This window comes from Sinocyclocheilus grahami, unplaced genomic scaffold (assembly GCF_001515645.1).
Source record: "Sinocyclocheilus grahami isolate Dianchi unplaced genomic scaffold, SAMN03320097.WGS_v1.1 scaffold822.1, whole genome shotgun sequence".
Classification (NCBI taxonomy): domain Eukaryota; kingdom Metazoa; phylum Chordata; class Actinopteri; order Cypriniformes; family Cyprinidae; genus Sinocyclocheilus; species Sinocyclocheilus grahami.
In genome coordinates this window covers 450,878-476,098 of record NW_015506001.1, presented here as the reverse complement: position 1 = coordinate 476,098, position 25,221 = coordinate 450,878, and the positions used below count along the sequence as shown (strand labels likewise).

Below are 25,221 nucleotides of genomic sequence, written 5' to 3'. Positions count from 1 at the left end.
TATCCGAAATCAATATTTGAGCAAGTACATAACCAGCCAGTGTTCGAAACTATCGCCTTACTTTAGCCCGATTCACAACGGTCAGCTTAAAATAATGTTTTCTAGTTTGAGTGGTCCGGGTAGGTTTTCGCGGGAAATTCGAGCATGGCTCTGCGTCATCACGTCATGTCTGTAAACATAAAGAAGTTGTCCCGGCTAGTAGGCTATCGCATGTGAGGATCCTGCAGGTGACGGATCGTTTATAGCCTTTTCTCACAGCAGCTGGAATAATTAAACGTATCATTTTGATGGCGGATTGTAATACAGAAAGGATTATGTGTTTATGAAACACATGTGAATGAAATTCAATTATATTCCAGTTTTAAATGTGCTTCTGAGTACAGATAGCCTGGGATTACACACGATTTGTATTTTAAAGACAACCAGTTCGAAGGGAGCATAATTTGCTTTTTGGGTTAAAAGAATTTCTTAATATGAAATTCGAGTGGTATGACAATTAGAGATTAGACTGTACAGAAATTGAAATCTACTCGCTTATACACACTATACTCATAGTCACGCAATGCTGATGTTGTTAACATGAACAATTTGAGAATAAAGTATAACAATAATAATAATTTGATGTGACATTTAGATTAAATCACCATTAGTAGCACAATTTATTGTAATACTTTTTTCCTCAGTTGGTCAGAACAAATGTGGCAGACTTGTTACTTGTTCAGATGACAATATATGGTGAAAATGCTTATTTGGGTCATATATTCCAAGACGATGGCTAGAATCTGTGAGTGCAAAGTACAATATTCACACCGGTGCGGTCACTGACTGCACACACACATACTCCTCAAAACATTAGATTAATCCAGGCTGGAGCCGTGCCGCCGCACGGCCCACGCAAGAAAGATAATTCTGCACACAGCTGCAATTGCTGGTTTTCAAACAGAGATGGCGACAAAGAGGCAAAACTTACGGACTGCAGCTTTAACCAATGAAGACATTTTGGACTGTCTCTGCTTGTTTGCAATGCAAGGGTAAATAAAGAAATGGTTGTTTGAATATGTACAGCATTTTCAATTAACACTACATATATAAATGCTAATGAATTTGAGGAGCGGAGTGTCTTATGCCTGGTTCAGACTACACAATTTTAGCCCGATTTTGCCATGATTCGCTTGACGTAGGATGTCGTGGGGATTCGTAAACGACAATGGGCGTCGGAACGCAAGATTCCATCGTTTCAGCTCGTGTAGTGTGTCATAGCGGACGACAACCGATCCCGCATCTGCGATGCTTCACGACAGAAAGACTAGCATGTTTAATTTTTTTCCGTCGTCCACGACGAGTTCTGTCACATTGGTGACGTTGACCAATAGCAGCACAGAAGCTCTTTCATACACATGTTTCAAACATGGCGAAACGAAATAATTATGAGATGGAGGAAAGGTTCGTGGAGTACTCCTGCCTGTATGATGTGTCATCGAGGGACTACCACGACAGAACAAAGAAAGAAAAATGCTGGTGAACTATAGCGGAAGCGCTTCAGCGATGTTTACGCTCTTGTTTTCGGAAGTCAGTCGCTAGTTCCGCCTTCTCGATGACATCACGCACGTCATTAAAGACGGCACACAATGAATGGTCAGGAAGCAACGTGTAGTCTGACATGTTTCTTGTCCACGACACGACAAGATTTTAGGAGTCCAAATCGTGTAACCTGACACAGTGACTATCGTGACCGACAAAAATATTGTGTAGGCTGAACCCGGCATTAAAGGTGTCATATGATGCAATTTCAATTGTTCCTTTCTCTTTGGAGTGTTACAAGCTCTTGGTGCATAAAGAAGATCTGTAAAGTTACAAAGACTAAAGTCTCAAATCCAAAGAGATATTCTTGATAAAAGTTAAGAGTCAGCCACGCCTACCTAAAGCGCCTCGTTCTAACACACCCCCACATGTCTACATCACTATGTGGGAAGATTTGCATAACGCCGTCCAAATGTTCTCGCAAAGAAAGAAGGCGTAACTTTTATTCTCGCTGTAGTATTGTTGTTTCACCCGCTTCTGCTCACTCTAACCCTCCGGTCGTTCCTCACGCTAGCCTCCAGCCTCTGCTCACTGTAGGCCGCGGTGTGTGACGCTGTTTCATTGTGAAAGCAAAACTACTTTGTTTGGTCTTCCAAAAGAGGACACGACTAGAAATCAGTGGCCAATCACAACGCACTGGATAGCTGGCCAATCAGAGCACACCTCGCTTTTCAGACCGATGAGCTTTGTAAAAATCGACGCGTTTCAGAAAGGCGGGGCATAGAGGAGAAACAATAATGTACAGTATGTGGAAAATAATGTGTTTTTTGAACTTTAAACCGCATAAACACATTTCATTACACCAATACACAAAATAATGTTCTTTTTAGCAGCATCATATGACCCCTTTAAGGCCTGTTCCCACCAAGACTGTGAGTTATTCATACTATACACAATGTGCCTTTTAAACGGTCACAAGTTAAGTTAAATTCAAATGTACTACCAACTCAGACCGAGAATTTTTTTGATGATACATTTTTGGGTGAACTATCCCTTTAAGAGCGTGAATAAATGATTCGTTTACTGTCCAAAAGCGCATTCTTCACAAAAATAAAAGCAATAAAAGGCCAAAGGAAGCATCTCCAGTATGTTTAGAAGAGGACGCCAGGGAAAAATGCTTATAAGGTTATTCGAATTATCATAGACTTCAACTACTCTGTGTGTGTGTGTGTGTGTGTGCGCTTCGTTCTTCACGCGCGGGTGTTTAAATAAAGTTTGAGTTATTTGAACAATATGGCGGCGCCCGTGTAGCGGTGTGAATCTGTCATATGAGTGTATCGCGTATTAATGAAGCTTTGAATGGATATTTAATATCGATCACACTGAACGGATCGCAATACATCTCTATAGGTCCCGTTATTTCTCGTGTAAGTAGAATGTGATCCATGTTCTCTATTCTTCATCTGTAACCATTTGACATCTGATGTCTGTCATCCTGTCCTGCTAGAAATACTTGCTTTATTACTGAAACCGATTGATAACGTTGTTAAGCACAATGTGAGGTTACACATCTAAATGCATTAGACCTGACTGCGGCTCTTCTAACACTCATGATCACACTGAACATTGTGCTGCCTTTGAGATTCACTTTGGAGTCCAAGATCACCATGAGTCTTCATCATTGGAGGATGGGTAACCATAGCAACGGGACACTGCTTATGCTCCCTCTCTTCTCTTCCACAAACATGAGACCTTGAGTGTGTGTGAGCTGGTGGGCGGCCGACAGAAACACTTCTGTCCTCTAACATCTCACCCTAATCGAGCCTTGCACCATCTTCCTCAGTAGCCTCATCTGCGTCAGATTTGTTTAAGAAAAGATGCCCAAATATCAGATGAAGACATTTAAGTGTTAATAACTTGCGTTAGATAGTGCTGCATTAATGCATTTAAATATATTTTGGGACGAGGGGCAGAAATTAAGCTGGCCTTGGGCTACAAATGCCACTGAAAATATAAATATGACCCCATATTTAAATTGTGGGGGTGAAAAAATGCCCTAGTAATGAATTCCTGTTTCATGAAGACTGGTCAGATATTTAAAAATGACTCTAGAAGAGAATTTATTCTTACAGCTTGTGCATTATTTGCGGCTACTTTTTAAAGCAGATTTTATTGGAAACTATTTTAAAAAAATGTTTATAAACAATGTTTTTATTTATTTATTTTACTTTTTTTTAATAGTATAAATGCCCTCATAAAGGTAAAAAAAGCCCCATCTATTATTGCCCCAATGCCCCTTAATAAAAAGTGAATTACTGACTCTGATTCAGACAGGTGACAGGGTTGACAGTTAAGCTTTACTACTAGAAATATATTTGAAGGATTCCTCTGTACTGAATCATGACAGGTACGGCAAAAAACATAGGCTAGCGTATAAAAGATACAATGATTTAAAACCAGCGCCTGAAAATAGTCCCAAGCACGCTCCCTGTGCAAGCAGGTGGTCACATTGGTTATGTTGACGGACGTTAGCCTATTTTCAGGCGCTGCGTAATATTATTTTTCAAAAATAGTGGAGTGTTCCTTTAAATGAAGGGGCATTCATCCTCATCTATGCTGTTATTGTTCTCTTTTTGACTGTGTGTATGCTCCCCCAGAGTCATGCTGCTCGCTGTGTGCTCGCGGAGGCCACTGCTCAATGCCCATCTGATCAGGCTCAGCGTCCGTGGGCTGTTCAGTGAATCGGGGGTTTGGGAGCGCGACTATAAGGCGGAGACACGGCGTCGGGTGGAGCAGTTGTGGCACGGCCGCATACAGGAACAGTGGCAGAGAGATGCAGCAGATCAGGTAACTCACTTCATGAAGAACCACGTCACTGGTGATGCACAGCAGATGATTGTAATGTGGAAAGATGCTCAAAACGCATCAGCTCACTGTCAATAGACAATGTTAACCAGGTTTTTTAAATTTTTATCTAATCATCATGTAGTTCTAAACTTGTATGGCATTCTCTCTTCTGAACACGAAAGGTGAAGATGCAATATTTACAAACAATCTTCCTCCTGAAATCATGGTTCAGTTTTTGTTGACAGCATTTTCTGATTCATGGAGTAATATCTAAAATCTCCTCTGTAAAAACCTTTGATATTGGCTTCCTCCAATGTTCGGATTTGTGGAAATGTTTGCAAATTGGTGCATATTTAATGAATGCCTCATTTGCATATTTTAAAAGAATATTTCAGAAAACATGTCACTGAGAAAACACGCTGGATGCAATTTATGCAACATTTGTATTGATAGTAAATTTGTTGAATTGAATAAAATATATATATTTTTTTGCCATTTACAGTAAGACTAGCTAAGTTGGATGTAAAAAAACAATCTTTATTCAACATTTTGTAGAAGTAGAGTTCATTTTTTTGTGTGTGGAAAAGGTACACTATCATTATGCTCTGACCAAAGTGACTTGGGTGCATCTGATGTTGAAATTACAATATCCCGACTCATAAATACAAACTTCCCACGAGTGCATGAAGCATAGTCAACCGTCCCACAACCTAACCACTTCAACATAAACATAAAACACTAACATGTCTTTTCCTTTCACTCACAAGTACATAAAATAACCCTTAATTTCAACATTTAATCTCCCGATTCAGGCCTCTACAAATAACGCCGGGAACTAAAAATCCACCCATGCAGTTTCAGTGAATGCAATAAAAATTATTCATGAAGTCCTAACACAAATGGATTAAACTCACATATGAGAAGTGGACTGAACACAATGAAATCAAATCTTTAGCAATTTGCTTTAGTTAAGTAAAATAAGATGAACAAGCAGCAAAAATATAGATTTTTTTCAATGTGGGTGACATGGGCCTGTCACATGGACCAATTTTATGAAGCACTTCTAGTGTTTCTTGACAGACGTTATCAGTATGAACTGTCTTTGAATGAACAAGAGCAATGTGGAAATGCATTAAAAGGGTGTTTTCTCCCTGCAGCCTGTGCAGTTACAGTATGCTGTGTTTTACTTTGAAGTGTCTCTCCCTTGAGATTTTCATTCAAAGAATCCCTTCCACCTCACCGAGGAAAACCTTTGCATGTGTGAGAAAAGAGACGTCTGGCCTCTGAAGCGTTTTGTTGGTGTTTGTTGGTTGGCTTTTAAGCCTTGTTGTTGTGTTATGTAGGAGAGAGTGGTCTGCTATCAGGACGTGTCTCTCCATCACGTCTCTCACTTCATGTGTTTGCTGGAGCTGCATTTATTAATAGAATCATTCAGAGACTGAAATCTCAGTTGGATCAGATTTTATCCAAACAACCAACCAGCCCAGAGATGAATCAAATTGCAAGCAATTTAATTTAATATCAGTAACATTAGAACATTTGACTTGAAGCAAAAAGTATTTGAAACGAAAAGACAAAAGTACAAGACTGTGCTTAAATTAATTTACAAGGGAATGGATTGCTTATCAACATTGTGAATGGCGTAATTGAATCAGAAATGGCAAGAAAATATGAAACTGTCGACTGTTGTCATTGATTGTAAGCAGGATCAGAAATAAAAAAAAATTATTTAATATTTAATGGCAATATTTACCATCTGGATTTTCTTACCTTTCTAGGAGCAGTTTTTATAATTACCTGTGCTGTCTTGTATGTCAAATACTTCAATTTATCCAACATTTCATTCAACCAGAATACGACAGACTGTCACCAATAAAATTGTACCAACATCAACAAAAGTCATCTTTATACTGCAAACGTGGAACAGAAGCTACACAGACTGTTTAATGCTGCTCGAAGGTGGCAAACATGTATTTACACAACAATCGCATAATGTAAATTGCCTATATATACTGTATATATAAAAAAAAAACATGGAATCATTTCAGGGTACTAGGGTTGCAATTAGGGCTGTCAGTTTAACGCATTATCTTAATTAGTGGTCGACCGATATTGGTTTTTTGACAGCCGATGCCGATATCTTGGATAGCAGTGTGGCCGATATAAAGCCGATATAATTTTATTTATTTTAATGAATATTTAAGAAATTTGAAATCATTTGAAAATGGATTTAAAAATAAATGTGTAAAATAAACATACTTATACTTTAGATGAGAATGCATTTTTCACAAATAAATAAATATTTAATAAAAAGTCAACATTGTAACTAACAGGGCACTAAGTAATCTGGGAAGTTTGTGTGCATTGGGAATCATATTTTTTCAAATAAAGCCAAGGTAACAGTCATTTTACACACAGCACACAGTGAAAATGACATGAATATGACGGTGGGTAAATGGATAAAGCGCAGCATAATTTGAAATCACGAGTTAAAATTTTGTCGATCGCGCATATCCAGTGAGGCTGAACTCTCCTCCTGTCCGCATTCTATTCGCACGGACTGACCTTCACACGGAGAACACGCGATCATGCAGGATACACATACACACTTCACAAGATCTCAACTGGATTCGACCAAGTTTGCAAGGTTTGTGAAATAAAATGTTAATTAATAGACATTCAAAGATTTGTTCAAATGATATAAATGCGTATTTGCTGAATGCTGACGGCAAACGAGACGGTATTATAATGTTTGCTTTTCTATTACTAATAATATAAAAGCAATCGTTATAATACTTTTTTGTATATATTTTAATTCCTTTGTTTAACCATTCTATCTGATTATTAGACAGACTTCTATCCGTATTAGACATAACTGTTAACTACGACAACGAACAAGAGGGAGAATGTGAGCACTGTGTGCTCAGACGCTGCTGTCGCGCCGTCAAAATAAAAAGTCCCGCCTCGAAAGCATTGGCCAAACCGGAAAAACTTATCGGCCGATGCCGATATTTGAAAAATGCCAAATATCGGCCCATATATCGGCCTTGGCGATATATCGGTCGACCACTAATCTTAATTAATTAGTTATGAAAAAATAACGCAATTAAAATATTTTAACCAGTTAACGCACTGGTCCCGTCCCCAAATCTGTACGTCATCTTACATTTCATACAGTTGACTGTTGACAAATATGATGCAGGGCAACAACTCCATAAATGCAGTTATGTCCTAAAACGCAAGATATTGGGGTAAAAAATGCCCCTGTATAAGTTTTTGTCTCATATTTATATCATATGATAAGCAATATCACACGAGCAGCGAGAGCAATATCAGATGAGTGCTGTTTCTGTCCTGAATATCACAAGTTTAAATGTGGTTTTATACAATAGTTCAGTAAATAAGAAGTTAATGTTGTTATATTTTAAACACAATATTATGTTTTTGCTCAGTTTTGCAGAGAACATATTACCTTTAAAGCCATAGCAGAATTGTTTTGCGTCTCCGAGTAGCACAGTGTTGTTTAGTTTCTGAATGAATCCGCGTTTTGAACTAACCGTGTGAATCAATGATTCAAAGGCCGAGCCGTTTACTTCATTCCTGAATGAATCAGCCGTTTCAATGAATGACTCATAAAGACATTTACCGCCACCTGCTGGCAGATTAGTTTCTTATTTAGAGTATCATTTAATTAAAAAAAAAAATAATAATAATAAAAACATTAAAGGGATAGTTCACCCAAAATTTTTTAATTCTGTCATCTTTTACTCAAACCTGAATGACTTACTTTGTTTTGTGGAACATAAAATAAGGTATTTTGAAGACTTTTGGTAACAAAAAGCAATATCACACGAGCAGCGAGAGCAATATCAGATGAGTGCTGTTTCTGTCCTGAATATCACAAGTTTAAATGTGGTTTTATACAATAGTTCAGTAAATAAGAAGTTAATGTTGTTATATTTTAAACACAATATTATGTTTTTGCTCAGTTTTGCAGAGAACATATTACCTTTAAAGCCATAGCAGAATTGTTGTGCGACTCCGAGTAGCACAGTGTTGTTTAGTTTCTGAATGAATCCGCGTTTTGAACGAATCGTGTGAATCAATGATTCAAAGGCCGAGCCGTTTACTTCATTCCTGAATGAATCAGCCGTTTCAATGAATGACTCATAAAGACATTTACCGCCACCTGCTGGCAGATTAGTTTCTTATTTAGAGTATCATTTAATTAAAAAAAAAAATAATAATAATAAAAACATTAAAGGGATAGTTCACCCAAAATTTTTTAATTCTGTCATCTTTTACTCAAACCTGAATGACTTACTTTGTTTTGTGGAACATAAAATAAGGTATTTTGAAGACTTTTGGTAACAAAGCTGTTTTGATTAGCAATGACTTTCATTGTATGAACAAAAAATGCTGAGATGTTTCTTAAATTATCTTTTTTTATGTTCCATAGATAGTTTATGTTAGGCCGCTGTAGCCTAAATGTTTATGTGTAATAAATTTTATGTTGAATCAAATAAAATATTTCTAAAGCTACAATTTGTAATGTTTACTTGATACTTTCTCATTTAACACGAAAATAGCTTTAAATAATCTTTTGTGGCTATTTTCACAAAATTATTTTGCGATTAATTAGATTAATTAATCGAAACATCATGTAATTAATTATATTAAAAATGTTAATCGACTGACAGCCCTAGTTGTAATATTATGATTTTTTTTTTGGCCCCCTTTAAATTTTGGAGGCGTCTTTGTTCATATTTGCCCCAAGACCCTGTTAGTTAAAAGTAATATGTAATGTTTATTCCAAAATATACCTTGAATGTCGGTGATAAAGGACAGATGTTGTTTAATACACTTGCCAAGTTAATAGAGTTAGAAATTTATTCTTTGTATTAATGTTAGTTTCTTATTGTTTTGAAAAACTTTTACTTCAATTTCAAGAAAAGTTTCAGTGTATTAAAATGTCATGTGGTGTAACCATGAAATAAAACAAACAAACATATTTTCCTTACACTTTAATCTTAATTGTCTTAATTATTGTTAAAAATTTATTTAAATATATTATTCAAGGTTTTTACAGATATCGTGAATTATTAATTCATAAGTCAATCATACATTTTCCCAACCTGAATTAAGCCTTGTCATGAAAAGGTAAAATTTTTAAAATAAATATTACTTATTATATTACCTTGACAAAACAAACACACAGCTTTTTGTTTCACAAGATGTTAACTGATAGACTGGAGTGTTGTGGGTTACTTGTGATGTTTTTATCAGCTGTTTGGACTCTCATTCTGACGGCACCCATTCACTGCAGAGCATCCACTGGTGAGCGATGCAAAGTAACATTTCTCCAAATCTGTTCTGATGAAGAAACAAACATCTTGGATGGAAAATCTCATTTAACACGAAAATAGCTTTAAATAATCTTTTGTGGCTATTTTCACAAAATTATTTTGCGATTAATTAGATTAATTAATCGAAACATCATGTAATTAATTATATTAAAAATGTTAATCGACTGACAGCCCTAGTTGTAATATTATGATTTTTTTTTTGGCCCCCTTTAAATTTTGGAGGCGTCTTTGTTCATATTTGCCCCAAGACCCTGTTAGTTAAAAGTAATATGTAATGTTTATTCCAAAATATACCTTGAATGTCGGTGATAAAGGACAGATGTTGTTTAATACACTTGCCAAGTTAATAGAGTTAGAAATTTATTCTTTGTATTAATGTTAGTTTCTTATTGTTTTGAAAAACTTTTACTTCAATTTCAAGAAAAGTTTCAGTGTATTAAAATGTCATGTGGTGTAACCATGAAATAAAACAAACAAACATATTTTCCTTACACTTTAATCTTAATTGTCTTAATTATTGTTAAAAATTTATTTAAATATATTATTCAAGGTTTTTACAGATATCGTGAATTATTAATTCATAAGTCAATCATACATTTTCCCAACCTGAATTAAGCCTTGTCATGAAAAGGTAAAATTTTTAAAATAAATATTACTTATTATATTGACCTTGACAAAACAAACACACAGCTTCTTGTTTCACAAGATGTTAACTGATGGACTGGAGTGGTGTGGGTTACTTGTGATGTTTTTATCAGCTGTTTGGACTCTCATTCTGACGGCACCCATTCACTGCAGAGCATCCACTGGTGAGCGATGCAAAGTAACATTTCTCCAAATCTGTTCTGATGAAGAAACAAACATCTTGGATGGAAAATTTTGGGGTAATTTGTTCCTTTAATGTATTTTTTGTTGAAATATTTCCTTTAAAGCGATTTGGCGAACACCCTCAAAATCAGATGGGTTTCTGCTGTGGTATGCCTGTGGTGTTGATGGCAGGGCTTCTAAAAATAGTCTGACCCTGAGCCGAGAACATTTAACACCTTTTGCTTTCGTTCCTCAGACATGTGCGCTGCAGTCCTGCTCCATCTGCTTTGTTTTCCATCAGCAGTTCTTCCTATTGTTTTCTCACACTGTTAATTTTCACATGTTCTCACCACACAAAGGGTCTCTTGTACAGTCACTGTGCTTTTCATAGAAAACAAATATGCTTCTCTTGTGCTCTGAATAGATTTCAGTGGGGTCGATACTCTGAAAACTGACCTCAATTGTTTATGCACCAAATTTATCAGAGTTCCCAGATACACCCACCTGAAGACTGATTCACAGGATAAAGGGAAAAGCTTCTCGAGAGATGCAGTGGAGTTGTATTCTCTCCCAAAATGGGTCTCTGTCTCTTTCAGCTGCTGAATAATTCAGGCCTTTTTGACCTGCACTGATTAATGCTTGCCCAGTGCGGCGCGCTTCTTCAAAGCCGTCATGAATCATTAAAACTGCCGCGGAGAGTGTGACTGAATGTATGAGCCTTAGCGGGTCTCGCAGGTCAGCAGCCTGCGCTTAAACGAGTCATGTGAAGGCCTCATATTAGGACTCTGCTGCTACCTGATGATACTGAGTTGTAACCTCAAGTTTCCACTACACTAGACGAGATTGCTTGTATTTGACCAAGACAATCTGGCATGAATATTATTACAGTAACCAACATACCAAAAGTACCATTGCATGTTTTGGACATGTTCTATGAATGGATTATCATGTAAATATATTGTAGCAGATGAATATAATTATCATGTACACCATGGTATATATCAAAAATTCCAAAGTTGTTTTTGTCTTTCCTAAATTTGTTTTTTTTTAATGAAGTTTTAATTGATCTGTATTCCATTTTAATGGTTAAAATCAGAAAGCATGTTTAATTAATTTAAATAGTGGAACTTATACAATTTAACAACAATTTATTTAAATAAATAAAAAATAGAGCCCTATGAAATCTGTTCTATTTTGTCCCAAATTAGATTTAATTCTGTGTTTTTCATTTTTTCTGGATTTTGTTTTAAAGGGGTCATATGATGTTGCTAAAAAGAACATTATTTTGTGTATTTGGTGTAATGAAATGTGTTTAAGGTAAAAAAAACATTATTTTCCACATACTGTACATTTTTGTTTCTCCTCTATGCCCCACCTTTCTGAAACGCGTCGATTTTTACAAAGCTCATCGATCTGAAAAGCGAGGTGTGCTGTGATTGGCCAGCTATCCAGTGCGTTGTGATTGGTCGAATACCTCAAGCGTGTGACGGAAATGTTACACCCATTACCATACTGTGATGATGCCGTGTCCCGGCCGGAGCAACGAGACAAACACATTAAAACCCATTATAAACGAGGCATTTGTTGCATCCAGTGGGGACATAATTACTGATTATAATGACTTATATTGTCTTTTTACGTGTTGCATTGCATTGCGCCGCGTAAACATAAAACCATGTCTGCATTTGTGATCGGAGAAATGACAAACAACAAGCGCTACTCTACACTGCTCAAAACTCACGTTTGAATCATCAGTGGCAAATTCTTTAAATATAAAAAACATACTTACAGTCTGTGAGTCAGAACAGCCGGCATTGTAGTCTACTCTCCCAGGATCAGGAAACAGTCCTCCATAAAATGCGCTGCACACATCTGAATATTTGGGTTGAAGTGTTCTGGAACAGTGTTGTAAATACAACTTAACCACTGATTTCTAGTCGTGTCCTCTTTTGGAAGACCAAACAAACGAAACACACAGTGCCTTCACGACATGGCGGCGGTGGCAACTACAATACTACAGCGAGAATAAAAGTTACAATTTCTTTCTTTGCGAGAACATTTGGACGGCGTTATGCAAATCTTCCCACATCGTGACGTAGACATGTGGGGGCGTGTTAGAACGAGCCACTTTAGGGGGGCGTGGTTGACTCTTAACTTTTATAAAGAATATCTCTTTGGATTTGAGACTTTAGTCTTTGTAACTTTACAGATCTTCTTTATGCACCAAGAGCTTGTAACACTCCAAAGAGAAAGGACAAATTTAAATCGCATCATATGACCCCTTTAATGGTTTAATTTGTCTAATCAATTAAATCAATATATTTTTTTATTTAAAAAACAATTTGATATTTTATTAAAATTTGTCACAATAAAAGGTTTAATTTCTCAGAAATGTTGTGTTGTCTGTTTTAACTTTTCTGGATTTATGATTTAATACAAAGTTCTTATCAAAAACGGGGGTAAACAATTAAAGGCATAAAACATTAACAATTTAATTCATCTTTTAAAATGAAATCAAAGGAAAACAACTCCTTTAATTTCTTGGAAAACAAAGTGCTGCATCAAAGAGGCTTACTGTTAAAATTCCTTAAAAATAAAATTGTAATCATATTATTTATATCATTATTATTATAATTATTAAACTTTGAGAAATACATTCGACTGTACAATACAGCTCAAATAATACACAAGTTTTATCAGAAGAATTTATGTGAGCGCTTTATAAAACTATAAGCATTATGTTTTGTGATAATCAATGTTTTACCAAAAATGTTATTGATGGAGCTTAAAGGGATAGTTCACCCAAAAAATGTTGTTTGAGGTTCCATTGACGTCCATAGTATTTCTGTCCATGCTATGGAAGTCAATGGGCCCCCAAAACCATTTCAAAATATCTTCTTTTGTGTTCCACAAAAGAAAGAAAGCCACACAGGTTTAGAACGGCATGGCAAATCTTGCCGAAATTCTTCAAGAAGGAAGAAACACAGAATGACTTGTTTGTTTTTCCATGTTTAGAGCTCCCGGAAGAAGTTCTACATCCTCTCCATGTTCCCGTACCCATCGGGTCGGCTGCACATGGGCCACGTGAGGGTTTACACCATTAGCGACACCATCAGCCATTTCCAGAGGATGAGGGGCCATCAGGTAATTTTACTCTTAAAACAGTAATATCAGAATGTACTGCTCTCTGTTAGCAGCACACACATAGTATGATGATTTATCCTCTCTCCTGCCTCATTTTTATATTCATCCACCCACACACAGACACACCAAAACACGGTCCCAGAAATGTAAAAGCTGCAGTCAAGGTCTGCTGGAATGACGTGTGTTTTAATTATGAGGTGTCTAAATAATGGAAATGGTGTGAATATGCTCTTAATCAGAGCTCAAAGTTTGTTATGTATGTTCAGAATGTGCTCACACCTTTTGAAAACAGCACTTTCTAAAGCCTGCAGCTCACCACACCAAAGGACTGCTGTTATGATTGGTGAGAATGCTTCTGAAAAATACCATCAGTTTATAACAAGGAGATGGAAGGTCATCGTGGACATCATTATCCTGATGGAGTGTGTTTTATACGGGTGGGTGTTGTGACCTCAATTGATACGACCACAGGAGTCGCTTTATGTCTTGGTTACAGTACATACAGTAATATATAGAAGAGGCATGTTGCTGGAAATACAGCATATGATTTAGAACCATGTTGCAATGCTTATTTTAACACAGGCTCATTGGGAAAACATGCCTCTATATACCTATACATACAATACACTATCGTTTCCAGCTGAAATGAACACTAGTGGTAATAAAACACCAACAACTTGTATTCCTTTTCACACAAATTATGATCATGGCACAAATTATTGGTTAATAAAGACTTATTTTCAATCAGAGTATTATGTTATGATGACCTCGAAACACTTTTGCCATAGTGCTTGATTTGTGAATCTAGTGCTGTCAAAAGATTAATCGCACGCAAAATAAGTTTTTGTTTACATAATATATGTGTGTACCGTGTATACTTATTATGCATGTATATACAGTATTTAAAGGCACAATATGTACGATTTTTTAATTAAAATATCCAAAAACCACTAGAACAGTATTATATATTTTGTTGTTATAGACTTGTGTACTTAGATTACCCCAAATGTTTCGAAGAATGTTTAAATCCAGAGAAATAAGCAGTTTTAACTAGTGACACGGACCGTGTCCATAGTGTCATTGTGTCGCCTGCTGATGACGTCATAACCCCTCCATTTCCAGTTTTGTTTTGTAGAAAACATGGAAACACTACGCGCCCTCTAGCGGCGAAAATTACATATTGTGCCTTTAAGAAAAATGTTTTGTTTATATATAAAATATGAATATGTATATATAATATAAATTATATTTGCATATAAATATATAGATGTAAATATTAAAAAAATATATACATGTATGTTTGTGTATTTATATATACATTAAAAATATACACAGTACACACATATATTATATAAACAAACACTTTTATTTTGGATGCGATTAATCACGATTAATCGTTTGATAGCATTACTTTTATCATATTGCGTTTGGTTTGGACATGGTGTAATGTAAAAATTGCTGGATTACTTTTTTGGTAAAAAATAAACAATTTATTAGGTAGTCTTTTAGCAAATTCATTTATTCATGTGTCTTGCTCAAGGGTCATTCAATACTTTGTGTTTGTTTGCGTTGAACAGTCTGGAGTCTGAGCCATTCTCATAAGTCAGAAATATATCTTTGATTAATCCGTCCATAATCATCACATGTTGATTTGGTGATAAGAGGATGAGGTGATGTGTCAGATAGTCCAGGCCGGGCCTTTCTCAGCCTGTTAGCACGGCTGTGCCCCATCATAATCAGATCTGGCTCTGATGTCCCACACTTGACCTTGCATTGGGTGCTTCTCACTCCTGTCACAATATATATATATATATATATATATATACATACAGTACATCATAAATATACACAGTACACACACACACATATATTTTGTAAACAAAAACTTTTATTTTGGATGCAATTAATGCTTGACAGCACCAGAACTGATACATTTTGAAAATTGCATCAAATATCCAGCTCTATATGTATGGCTTTTCTGATATAGTAAACTTGCTCGGTAGCGCACCCGGTACAGCAGTGCACTTCAAAGCTTAAAGACTTTTATAAGCAAACTAGAATGGCCTGGTTGCTTTAGCTAACTGTTTTTGTTAGCACGGTTAGATTTAGTGTTGGCATTTAATTTTTAAACTGCCGTGATACATATAAAAAAAAATGTTGCCAGATTCACGTTCATCTGTTTTGGATAAAACTAAACATGCTAGACTAGACTAACCTAGACTAGACATTTGTGAAAGAAGCAACATAATACCATTTTGTAGAAATGTCACCACAGGCACATATGTACGAACGTGCCGTAAAATAGCAAAATAATGTCAAAATATTAACAGACAAAAAAAATCACATTTTGATATTTTCTGGAATTGTTTCAATAACAATAATTTAACAATATTTTGCTGAGTGTGTTTTTGTGCTGCTAGTTGGCTGGTTTACATTTACATTTAGGTCATTTAGGAGACACTTTTATCCAAAGTGACTTACAGATGAGGACGATAGGAGCTATAAAAAACCCAAAAGAAGATCAACAATATGTAAGTGCTGTGATAAGTCCCGGTTAGTCTAAAGCAGTACATGTAGCAAAGTTTTTTTTTTTTTAAATAATAAGAATGAAAAGTATATATAGAATAGAGAGTGCTAGTGTTAGAGGGTCACTTTTTTAATAAATAAAAAAATAAAACAAGTAGATAGAATAGAAATAGAATAGAGAGTGTTATTGTTAGAGGGTAAGAGTGTAGATGGAAGAGGTGTGTCTTTAGCCGTCTCTTGAAAATGCTAAGAATAAAATACTATCTGTCTAATACCAATCAAATGAAATTAGTATCAACAAAATCCATCTTTGCACTGCCGAAGTGGCACTGAAGCTGCATCTGAAGTGGCATTTAGATACATTCACACAGACCGTTTAATGCAGCTCAGAGGTGGAATGAATGCATTTACCATGCATTTATAGATGCATGAATAATGTTATGAGATTTAAAAATATATATTTTATTATGAAATTATTTAATAAGCAATAATTGATACATTAACATGTGAAAATTTAATTACCTAATGAGCGTGTCACTTCAAACAATTCATTCAAAAGGCTGATTCATTCAGTCATTGAATCATTCATTAAACTGATTTGTTCAAAACGCAGATTCATTCAGTAACGAAATACCGCTATGTGTTGCTTGCAGACGAAAAACGGTTCTGCTGTGGTTCATCTGGAAATTTTTATGACCGAAAAAAGCAAAAACATACAATATTGACAGTATTTTGTAACTCAAAATGTTGTTTATTTAGCTGATTTTATAAAATCAGTATGACTTTTGCATAACTTTTGGAATAACAGAACTCGTGTGATATTGCCTGACTATATCGTTTAGTATAAATATAAAATTGGCCCTGTATATCTTGTTTTGTTTGACATACTTGATAATGTCATCTTGCACATTTTTTAAAACAATAATTATGACATTGCTAGATTTGTCTTGGTGGTCACTTGTGGCCCTTTTGTTATATTTCATGCATTATTGTAGATGATACGTGTCGCACACCCCTGAGTCGGTCCTTTCTTCAGTAGATGTTTTACTCGGTGTTATTGTTTGCTGTTTGTTCTTTCACGCACTCACTCTTTCGGTTTCCCAGTCTCTCTGTCTCTGTCTTTGAGTCTCTCTCTCCCTCATGTCCTTTAAATCATCCCCTCATCCATCTCTGTCCTCTGCGTGACGAATCTCTCTCTGCTCAAAGGCACAGGCAGCATCTGGTGTGTGTTGTAAGCACAGCACTAAGTGTGTGAGGATTTAATGGAGCTTGACGAAGTGCTGCTATTGATTGAATTGGAATTGACAGTGTTCAGTTTCGAAGGCTTCTCTGAAAACAAACTGATCGAGTGAGCGACTATTAATCTCACTATGTTAGCTTTGACTTCAGCTACAATTTACCCCATGTTTGTTCTTACATGTTTAGAGAACTAGTAAAAGAAAAGGCCTTGCTGCCTCACTGCCTAGTCAGTCGATGTCTTAGCCAATCTTTAGTGACTTCACTGCAGAGAGCTGCGGTCGGAAGTTGAAGAAGGTGGAAAATGTAACATTTTATAAATGTATTTCTTTCTGCCTCTCCATTATATGCTATTTTGTTCTAGTGCATTGCACAAATGGAGAGCATGTTGATCTACTTTAATCAGGAATGCTGGGATTACGTACATGTACTATTTCTGGTGTCATAATCCACTTTTAGTGTCGATCTGGGCATTTATTTTATTTAATTATTATAGTTTTTTTAATTTATTTTATTTAATTATTATTGTTTTTTTATTTAGTTTATTTATTTTATTTCATTATTATTGTTTTTTTAAATTTAGTTTAGTTTTATTATTTTATTTATCACACTGTTTCGCGTGTCATGACTATATACATTTAGAATTGATTTTATTTTATTGTATTTTATTATATTTTGTTGTGTTTTTTATTTAATTTTATTTAGTTTAGTTTAGTTTAGTTTTGTTTAGCTTAGATCACAATGTTTTGCGTGTCATGGCTATATAAATCCATAACATTTTTTTCATAGTTTTGAGATGCAATTTAATATACAATACATTGAATCTAAACTGAAAATGTTTAAATAAAGCTAGATGTTTGTGCCTCCCTCCCTCTGTACCACGTTAAAATCACAGTAATGCACAGTAATGCTTTTGCGTTTTTTTTATAAAACAGTGACAAGAGCAACATGATAGTGATCAAATAATAGTTATATTAATTGTAAAAGGTAATGTAATTCATAATTCATAATTTTCCAGTTGCCAAGTAGATCATGCACACATTTTTAATTCCAGTTTTAGCATTGCAATGATGCCAAACCACCAACATGAGAGTTTCCTCCTTTTAGCCAAGGCTTATTCTGTGATGTTTAGATCCTTTACTGGTAGGCATTTATTGATCAGTGAAAGATGTGGTTGGTGTGGTTGCACTTCAACTCAAGAGCATGCGGATGCGGGAGAACGGAAACACAGGCTCGTGCAATAAAGCTTCGCCGCATTTCACTGCATTTCTAGAGTTCAGGTTTGGTGAAATCTGACCTGCAAATCCATATCCTGTAAGAAAAAAAAAATGTTTAAAAACTTTAAAATGCTGCATCAAAGTGAAATAGACTGTATACATAGACTACATATTGGTTTATTATAATTTGTGTTATAATGTGTTCAATTGATGTTTTTAACACATGCTGTAGAGTGTCGAAAGTGTGAGTGTGGCTGGTTTTTATGCATTATGTGGTGACGCTGTGCTCTTTTAGCAGATGTTTTGCAGTCATCAGTCCTCTCAGCTGTCTGGAGCAGGAGTGTTAGAACAAAAACTATATAGACAAGGATGCATTTTCATGGCTGTGATTGACACTTGTGTTTGACAGCTCTGTTAATGGCTTTGTTTTCTCCATGTTTTTGTAAAAAATTTTTTTTACTGTGTTCACTCGTGCACATGCTCAGACAAACACGCACGCACACTCACTCACTCACACACACACACACACACACACACAGAGAGACAGACACACACACACACACACACAGAGAGACAGACACACACACACACACACACAGAGAGACAGACACACACACACACACACACAGAGAGACAGACACACACACACACACACACAGAGAGACAGACACACACACACACACACACAGAGAGACAGACACACACACACACACACACAGAGAGACAGACACACACACACACACACACAGAGAGACAGACACACACACACACACACACAGAGAGACAGACACACACACACACACACACAGAGAGACAGACACACACACACACACACACAGAGAGACAGACACACACACACACACACACAGAGAGACAGACACACACACACACACACACAGAGAGACAGACACACACACACACACACACAGAGAGACAGACACACACACACACACACACAGAGAGACAGACACACACACACACACACACAGAGAGACAGACACACACACACACACACACAGAGAGACAGACACACACACACACACACACAGAGAGACAGACACACACACACACACACACAGAGAGACAGACACACACACACACACACACAGAGAGACAGACACACACACACACACACACAGAGAGACAGACACACACACACACACACACAGAGAGACAGACACACACACACACACACACAGAGAGACAGACACACACACACACACACACAGAGAGACAGACAGACACACACACACACAGAGACACAGACAGACAGACACACACACACACTGAGAGAAGAAGTTTAACCGTGGATTCTCAAGAACGTAGACCTGTTGAAACATGGAGATGCTTGGCTTTGGTTCAGAATGAATTTCTTCTGTTTGTTTCATGGATGGGTCAGTCATGCTGCAGATGGAGGAAGTGTTATACAACTATTGCACAATCTGCTGCTTTATTCTACTGCTTTTGCTTCTATAACCATCTACGCCATTTACATTTGACAATAGAAAAGCTTTTATCTCCTGGCCATCTCACAAAATACCTCCGTAATATCCACTTCAGTTTTGTACCTTTATGTAGACTGCACACAACTTATTATCATTAGTAAAACTAAACTAAAACCATTCAAATATATGCATTTTTTTGCTTAAAATAAATGTATTAACTTTAATTTTATTAACTTCGTTGCTACCGTATTTTTTACGGTAAAATTCCGGCAACCACAGCTTCCGTTTTTTTACCGTAAATTTTACTGAATTTTTTTTTTTACAGTGCAGCTTTTTCAATATTCATTAAAAATGTGTGAAAAGCAGCTTCAGGGATGAGTTTTTTCCATGTTACAGATTTCCATGTTTTCTTTTATTATTATTATTACTTTTTTATTTTACAGCACAATAGATATACTGTATATTACTTTGGTTTCATTAAGAATTATAATTTAAATGATAAATAAATAAATATTATTATTATGGTTATTTATTTCTCAGAGAAAGTTAATACATTTTATCGATTTGTTTAATTATTATAATGTAAATTATTTTAATAATGATAATAATATTATTGTTTTATTTTATAGTACAATACTAATATATTATTTTGTTGATTTCTTTAATTATTATTATTTCTTTTAATTATTATTTCTAATTCAAATTATAATAAAAAATAATACATTTAATATAATTATGAAAATAATATTAATAATTATTTATTGTTTATTATTATTATTATTATTATTATTATTATTATTAAATTGTATTATTATTGTTATATAGTCATGCTGAATGGGAAAAACTAAATTTTTTCCTCTTTTTGGTCTTTAGCTGATCACATGCCTGCAACATTTCAGTTGATTTCTCACACAGAGCTTTTATGTGACTTCAGAAGACTTGGAATATAGTGCACACGTTGTATGTTTTTGTTTTTTTTACTGAACTATACATTTAATCTTTCTTTAATCTGTGTATTTATTTCTGATTTGCTGTTTTTCCTCTCTCCCTTAGCATAAACAGATGCTCAGTAAAGGAGAAAGAAAGAGAGAAAGAGAAAGAAAAAGCCAGATAGAGATGTTATTATATCTGTGTGATCATCTGTGCTGATGAGGGCACAACGGCACGACTCCACATTAGTCTGAAATATAGACGATGCTTTCAGAGAGTTCATGCTCTCCATTTGAATTCTCCATTAAACACTACAGTCTTTATGACGACTGCATGCGTTTCATTAGTCACATCTGAGTGCACATCTCTTTGAGCAGTGCACTCTTAAAAATAAAGGTGCTTCAAAAGGTTCTTCAAGCGATGCCATAGAAGAACCATTTTTGGTTCCACAAAGAACCATTCAGTCAAAGGTTCTTTAAAGAACCATCTCTTTCTTACCTTTTTGTAATCTGAAGAACCTTCTTTCACCACAAAGAACCTTTTGTGAAACAGAAAGGTTCTTCAGATGTTAAAAGTTCTTTATGGAACCATTTAGACAAAAAGGTTCTTCTATGGCATCGTGAAGCACCTTTATTTTTAAGAGTGTAGTATGTCACGCACTTAGTTTGATCAAGATTTATGTAGTTGAATTGCATATAAGATGTACATCCATTTGGATTACAGTTTTAACATAATCAGTCAGCCATACATAAGAAACAGAATAAGAATCATTCATTTATGTATGACTGACAAATAAGCATCACATTAAAGGAAAAGTTCAACCAAATATGAAAATTTGCTGAATATTTACTCACCCTCAGGCCACACGATAAGTAGATGAGTTTGTTTCTTCATCAGATTTGGAGAAATGTAGCATTGCATCACTTGCTCACTCTGCAGTGAATGGGTGCCGTCAGAATGAGAGTCCAAACAGCTGATAAAAACATCACAATAATCCACAAGTAATCCACACCACTCCAGTCCATCAGTTAACATCTGGAGAAGACAAAAGCTGCACGTTTGTAAGAATCAAATCCATCATGAAGACGTTTATAACTTCAAATCATTGCTTATACATCCATAATAACGCTTCCTTGAATCAGGAGAGAAATCTGCGCACTGTTTACAAGCCAAAACAGTACTAAACAATTTTGATGTGAGAGACAACAGGAGATGGACTTTTACTCTGGAGGAAGTGTTATTATGCATTATGGAGTCATATTTTGGCCAGAAGCAACACTTTTAAGTTAAAAACGTCTTAATGATGGATTTGTTTCTTGCAAGCATGAATTACATGATGTTTTTATCAGCTGTTTGGACTCTCATTTTGACGGCACCCATTCACTGCAGAGCATCCATCGGTGAGCAAGTGATGCAATGCTACATTTCTCTAAATCTGTTACTATGAAGAAACAAACTCATCTACATCTTGGATGACCTGAGAGTGAGTAAAGCACATTTTCAGCAAGTTTTCATTTTGGGTGAACTATTCCTATAAGCTGGATTCACACTGTCGGTTGTGGCAGATTAGGAAAGAAGACCCTTGGGGTTTGACGTTACTAACAGCTCGATGTTGTTTGTCTTGCAGGTGTTGAACCCGATGGGCTGGGATGCGTTTGGTCTGCCGGCTGAGAACGCCGCCATCGAACGAGGCCTGGACCCAGAGGACTGGACCAAAAGGTGCGGAGCCGAGGGACGCTCGATGCTTATCCAAACACTCGCAACTACACACACATAACGATCCAATCTAATTATCCCGCACGCCTCTCTCTGTGTCTTACAGTAATATTGAGTCCATGCGGAAGCAGCTGGACAGTCTGGGGCTCTGCTTTAATTGGGATCGGGTGAGTGAGAGCCTGCATTCAACAGATGGGGGACCTGATCTTAACTTCGGTGTCTTGCATCATTGCATCAGTATACTTTCTTATCTCAGACTTGGTGCCAGAGGTTTTTCCTCAGAGACACACTGCTTGAGTTAAAGAGTTTCTGCATCAAAGGGCATTGCAGCAGACAGTACAGCACAGCTGTGATTATTGCTTTCTTAAAATAGTTACAACAGAACAAAGATAATAAGGTCACTCATTTCTTTAAACCATTGTTTTAAATCAGTTTCCTAAGGTAATGGAAAATATGAAAAAGGCATGGAAATTGTGGAAATTTCCACTCCTTTATGCCAATAGTGCACTCTGATTTACAATCCATGTACACTCACCGACACTATATTGACCATAATGCAATGTGGAGAGGATTGCTGAACTAAAAAATTCATGCTGGAAATATAAACTACTGTTCAAAAGTAAAAAAAGTTTTGGGGTTGGTCAAATTTTTTGGGGAAAAGAAGCCTTTCTGCTCACTAAGACTGCATTTGTTTGATCAAAGATACAGTAAAACATAAATATTGTGAAATATTATTGCAATTTAAAATAACTGTTTTCTTTGTGAATGTATAGTAAAATGTAATTTATTGATCAAAGCTGTATTTTCAGCATCATTACTCCAGTCTTCAGTGTCACATGATCCTTCAGAAATCATTCTGAATTTCCGGCTTCTTATTTTTGTGTAAACCATTATGTAATTTTTTAGGATTATTTGGTGACTAGAAACAGCATTTATTTGAAAAAAAAATTTGGTAACATTTTGTAACATTATAAATGTCTTTACTGACACTTTATATCAATTGAATGCATCGTTGCTGAATAAAAATAGGGCTGCAAGATATTATCGGACCAATATCGGAAACGGCCGATAATGGCTTTAAATGTAAATATCGGCATCGGCCCGATATGAAAAATTATGCTGATATGTCTCGCCGATAAGAAGAATACATTAACTCACATGTGCTCAGATTAGATCACGTCAACAGTGCGATTAGATCACGCCAGCATTGTGTCTCATTCTTGAAGCAAAATTTTGCCTGAATGGTTATTGGATTCACTGTTTTGTATCTCTGCATTTAAACTGAGAATGCAGGTACAGAATGATGTGTTTGATGTATGATAGGGTAAGCAGTAATAGCACGCGAAGCGGCAGCCTCCCCCGGGTCCTAAAGCCTGCGCAGTAAGGAGTTTTAATTCCGTAGGGGGCGCTGTTGGCCTACTTCTAAAAAATGAAAGCTAAATACACAAATAATATTTAGACTGTGTTTCTGATTAAATAAAGCAGTAATCGATGCAACTCTTTTGCTTTAGACCATCTACAAATGTTAAATCATAAAATAAAATGTTAAGGTTACCACGGCATCTTTTTGAAAAAAAAAAATGCAGTGATTAATATATAGTTTATTTATAGTTATTTTCAAATCTTTAATGTACTGTCATTATAAAAGAACTTCATAATTGTTTATTTGATTCTAACAAATAAGTTCTTGTTAAAAACTAACCAAAATGAAAAATAATTATATATCGGTATCGGCTATCGGCCAAAATGTGTTGAAAATTATCGGCATATCGGATATCGGCAAAAATCCAATATCGTGCATCCCTAAAATATTATTTTTTTTCTTTCTTATAAAAAAATAAATAAAAATCATACAAACCCAAACTTTTGAAAAGCAATGCATAAAAGCTAAATTTTAAAAATAGCTAACGAGTGATTAAAATTTCAGTTAGTTTAATCATGTAAATCATTTTATTTCTCTAGACTGATTATTGAGGTAACCGAGAGAATTATTAGTTTGCTTGATTGAAGAGCCTTTAAAAGTTACTGGGGACCTTTTTATTATAGACTTATTTCAAAATTGATTGAATACATTTTTTCATAAATTGACACAAAGCACTCTTTTTGACAAAATAAATAAAAAAAATAGTTTACTAGAACTTAAAAAAAATCTCTCCTGTCTGTTGCTATTTTAACCCAGAGTGATTTTAAGGAGGCTTTTAGTCGGTGCTGTGTGTGTCCTGGCCATGTTTCTGTCATCTCTGGCAGCAGGATGGTGTTGGACTGCAGCTGTGGTAATATCCAGCTGATGAGCAGCTCTGGGCTTGTGCCAGACGTGCCACTTGGAGTTCAGTTTTGCCTAATTGGATCAGAGAAGATCTTCTTCATGCTCTCAGTGTTCGTTAAGTGCTACAAACTCAGGGTCTGGCTGTCTGAGGCCTTTTACTCAAGACTGCCTTCAGTTTAGCCACATTACCATAGAGACCA

The 25,221-nt window shown here is 35.8% G+C and overlaps 1 protein-coding gene across 1 annotated transcript in view; it reads left to right on the top strand.

Annotated features, from left to right (window-relative positions):
* Positions 1 to 2,824: 2,824 nt before the first annotated feature.
* The window catches only part of LOC107562400 (probable leucine--tRNA ligase, mitochondrial), an 88,083-nt gene continuing 65,686 nt past the window's right edge, over positions 2,825 to 25,221 (top strand). The window contains exons 1-5 of the mRNA XM_016247036.1: positions 2,825 to 2,948; positions 4,179 to 4,368; positions 13,557 to 13,685; positions 22,667 to 22,758; positions 22,862 to 22,922. Of these exons, the coding sequence (XP_016102522.1) occupies positions 4,183 to 4,368; positions 13,557 to 13,685; positions 22,667 to 22,758; positions 22,862 to 22,922 (468 nt within the window). The 5' untranslated portion in view covers positions 2,825 to 2,948; positions 4,179 to 4,182. The remainder of the gene's footprint in view (positions 2,949 to 4,178; positions 4,369 to 13,556; positions 13,686 to 22,666; positions 22,759 to 22,861; positions 22,923 to 25,221) is intronic.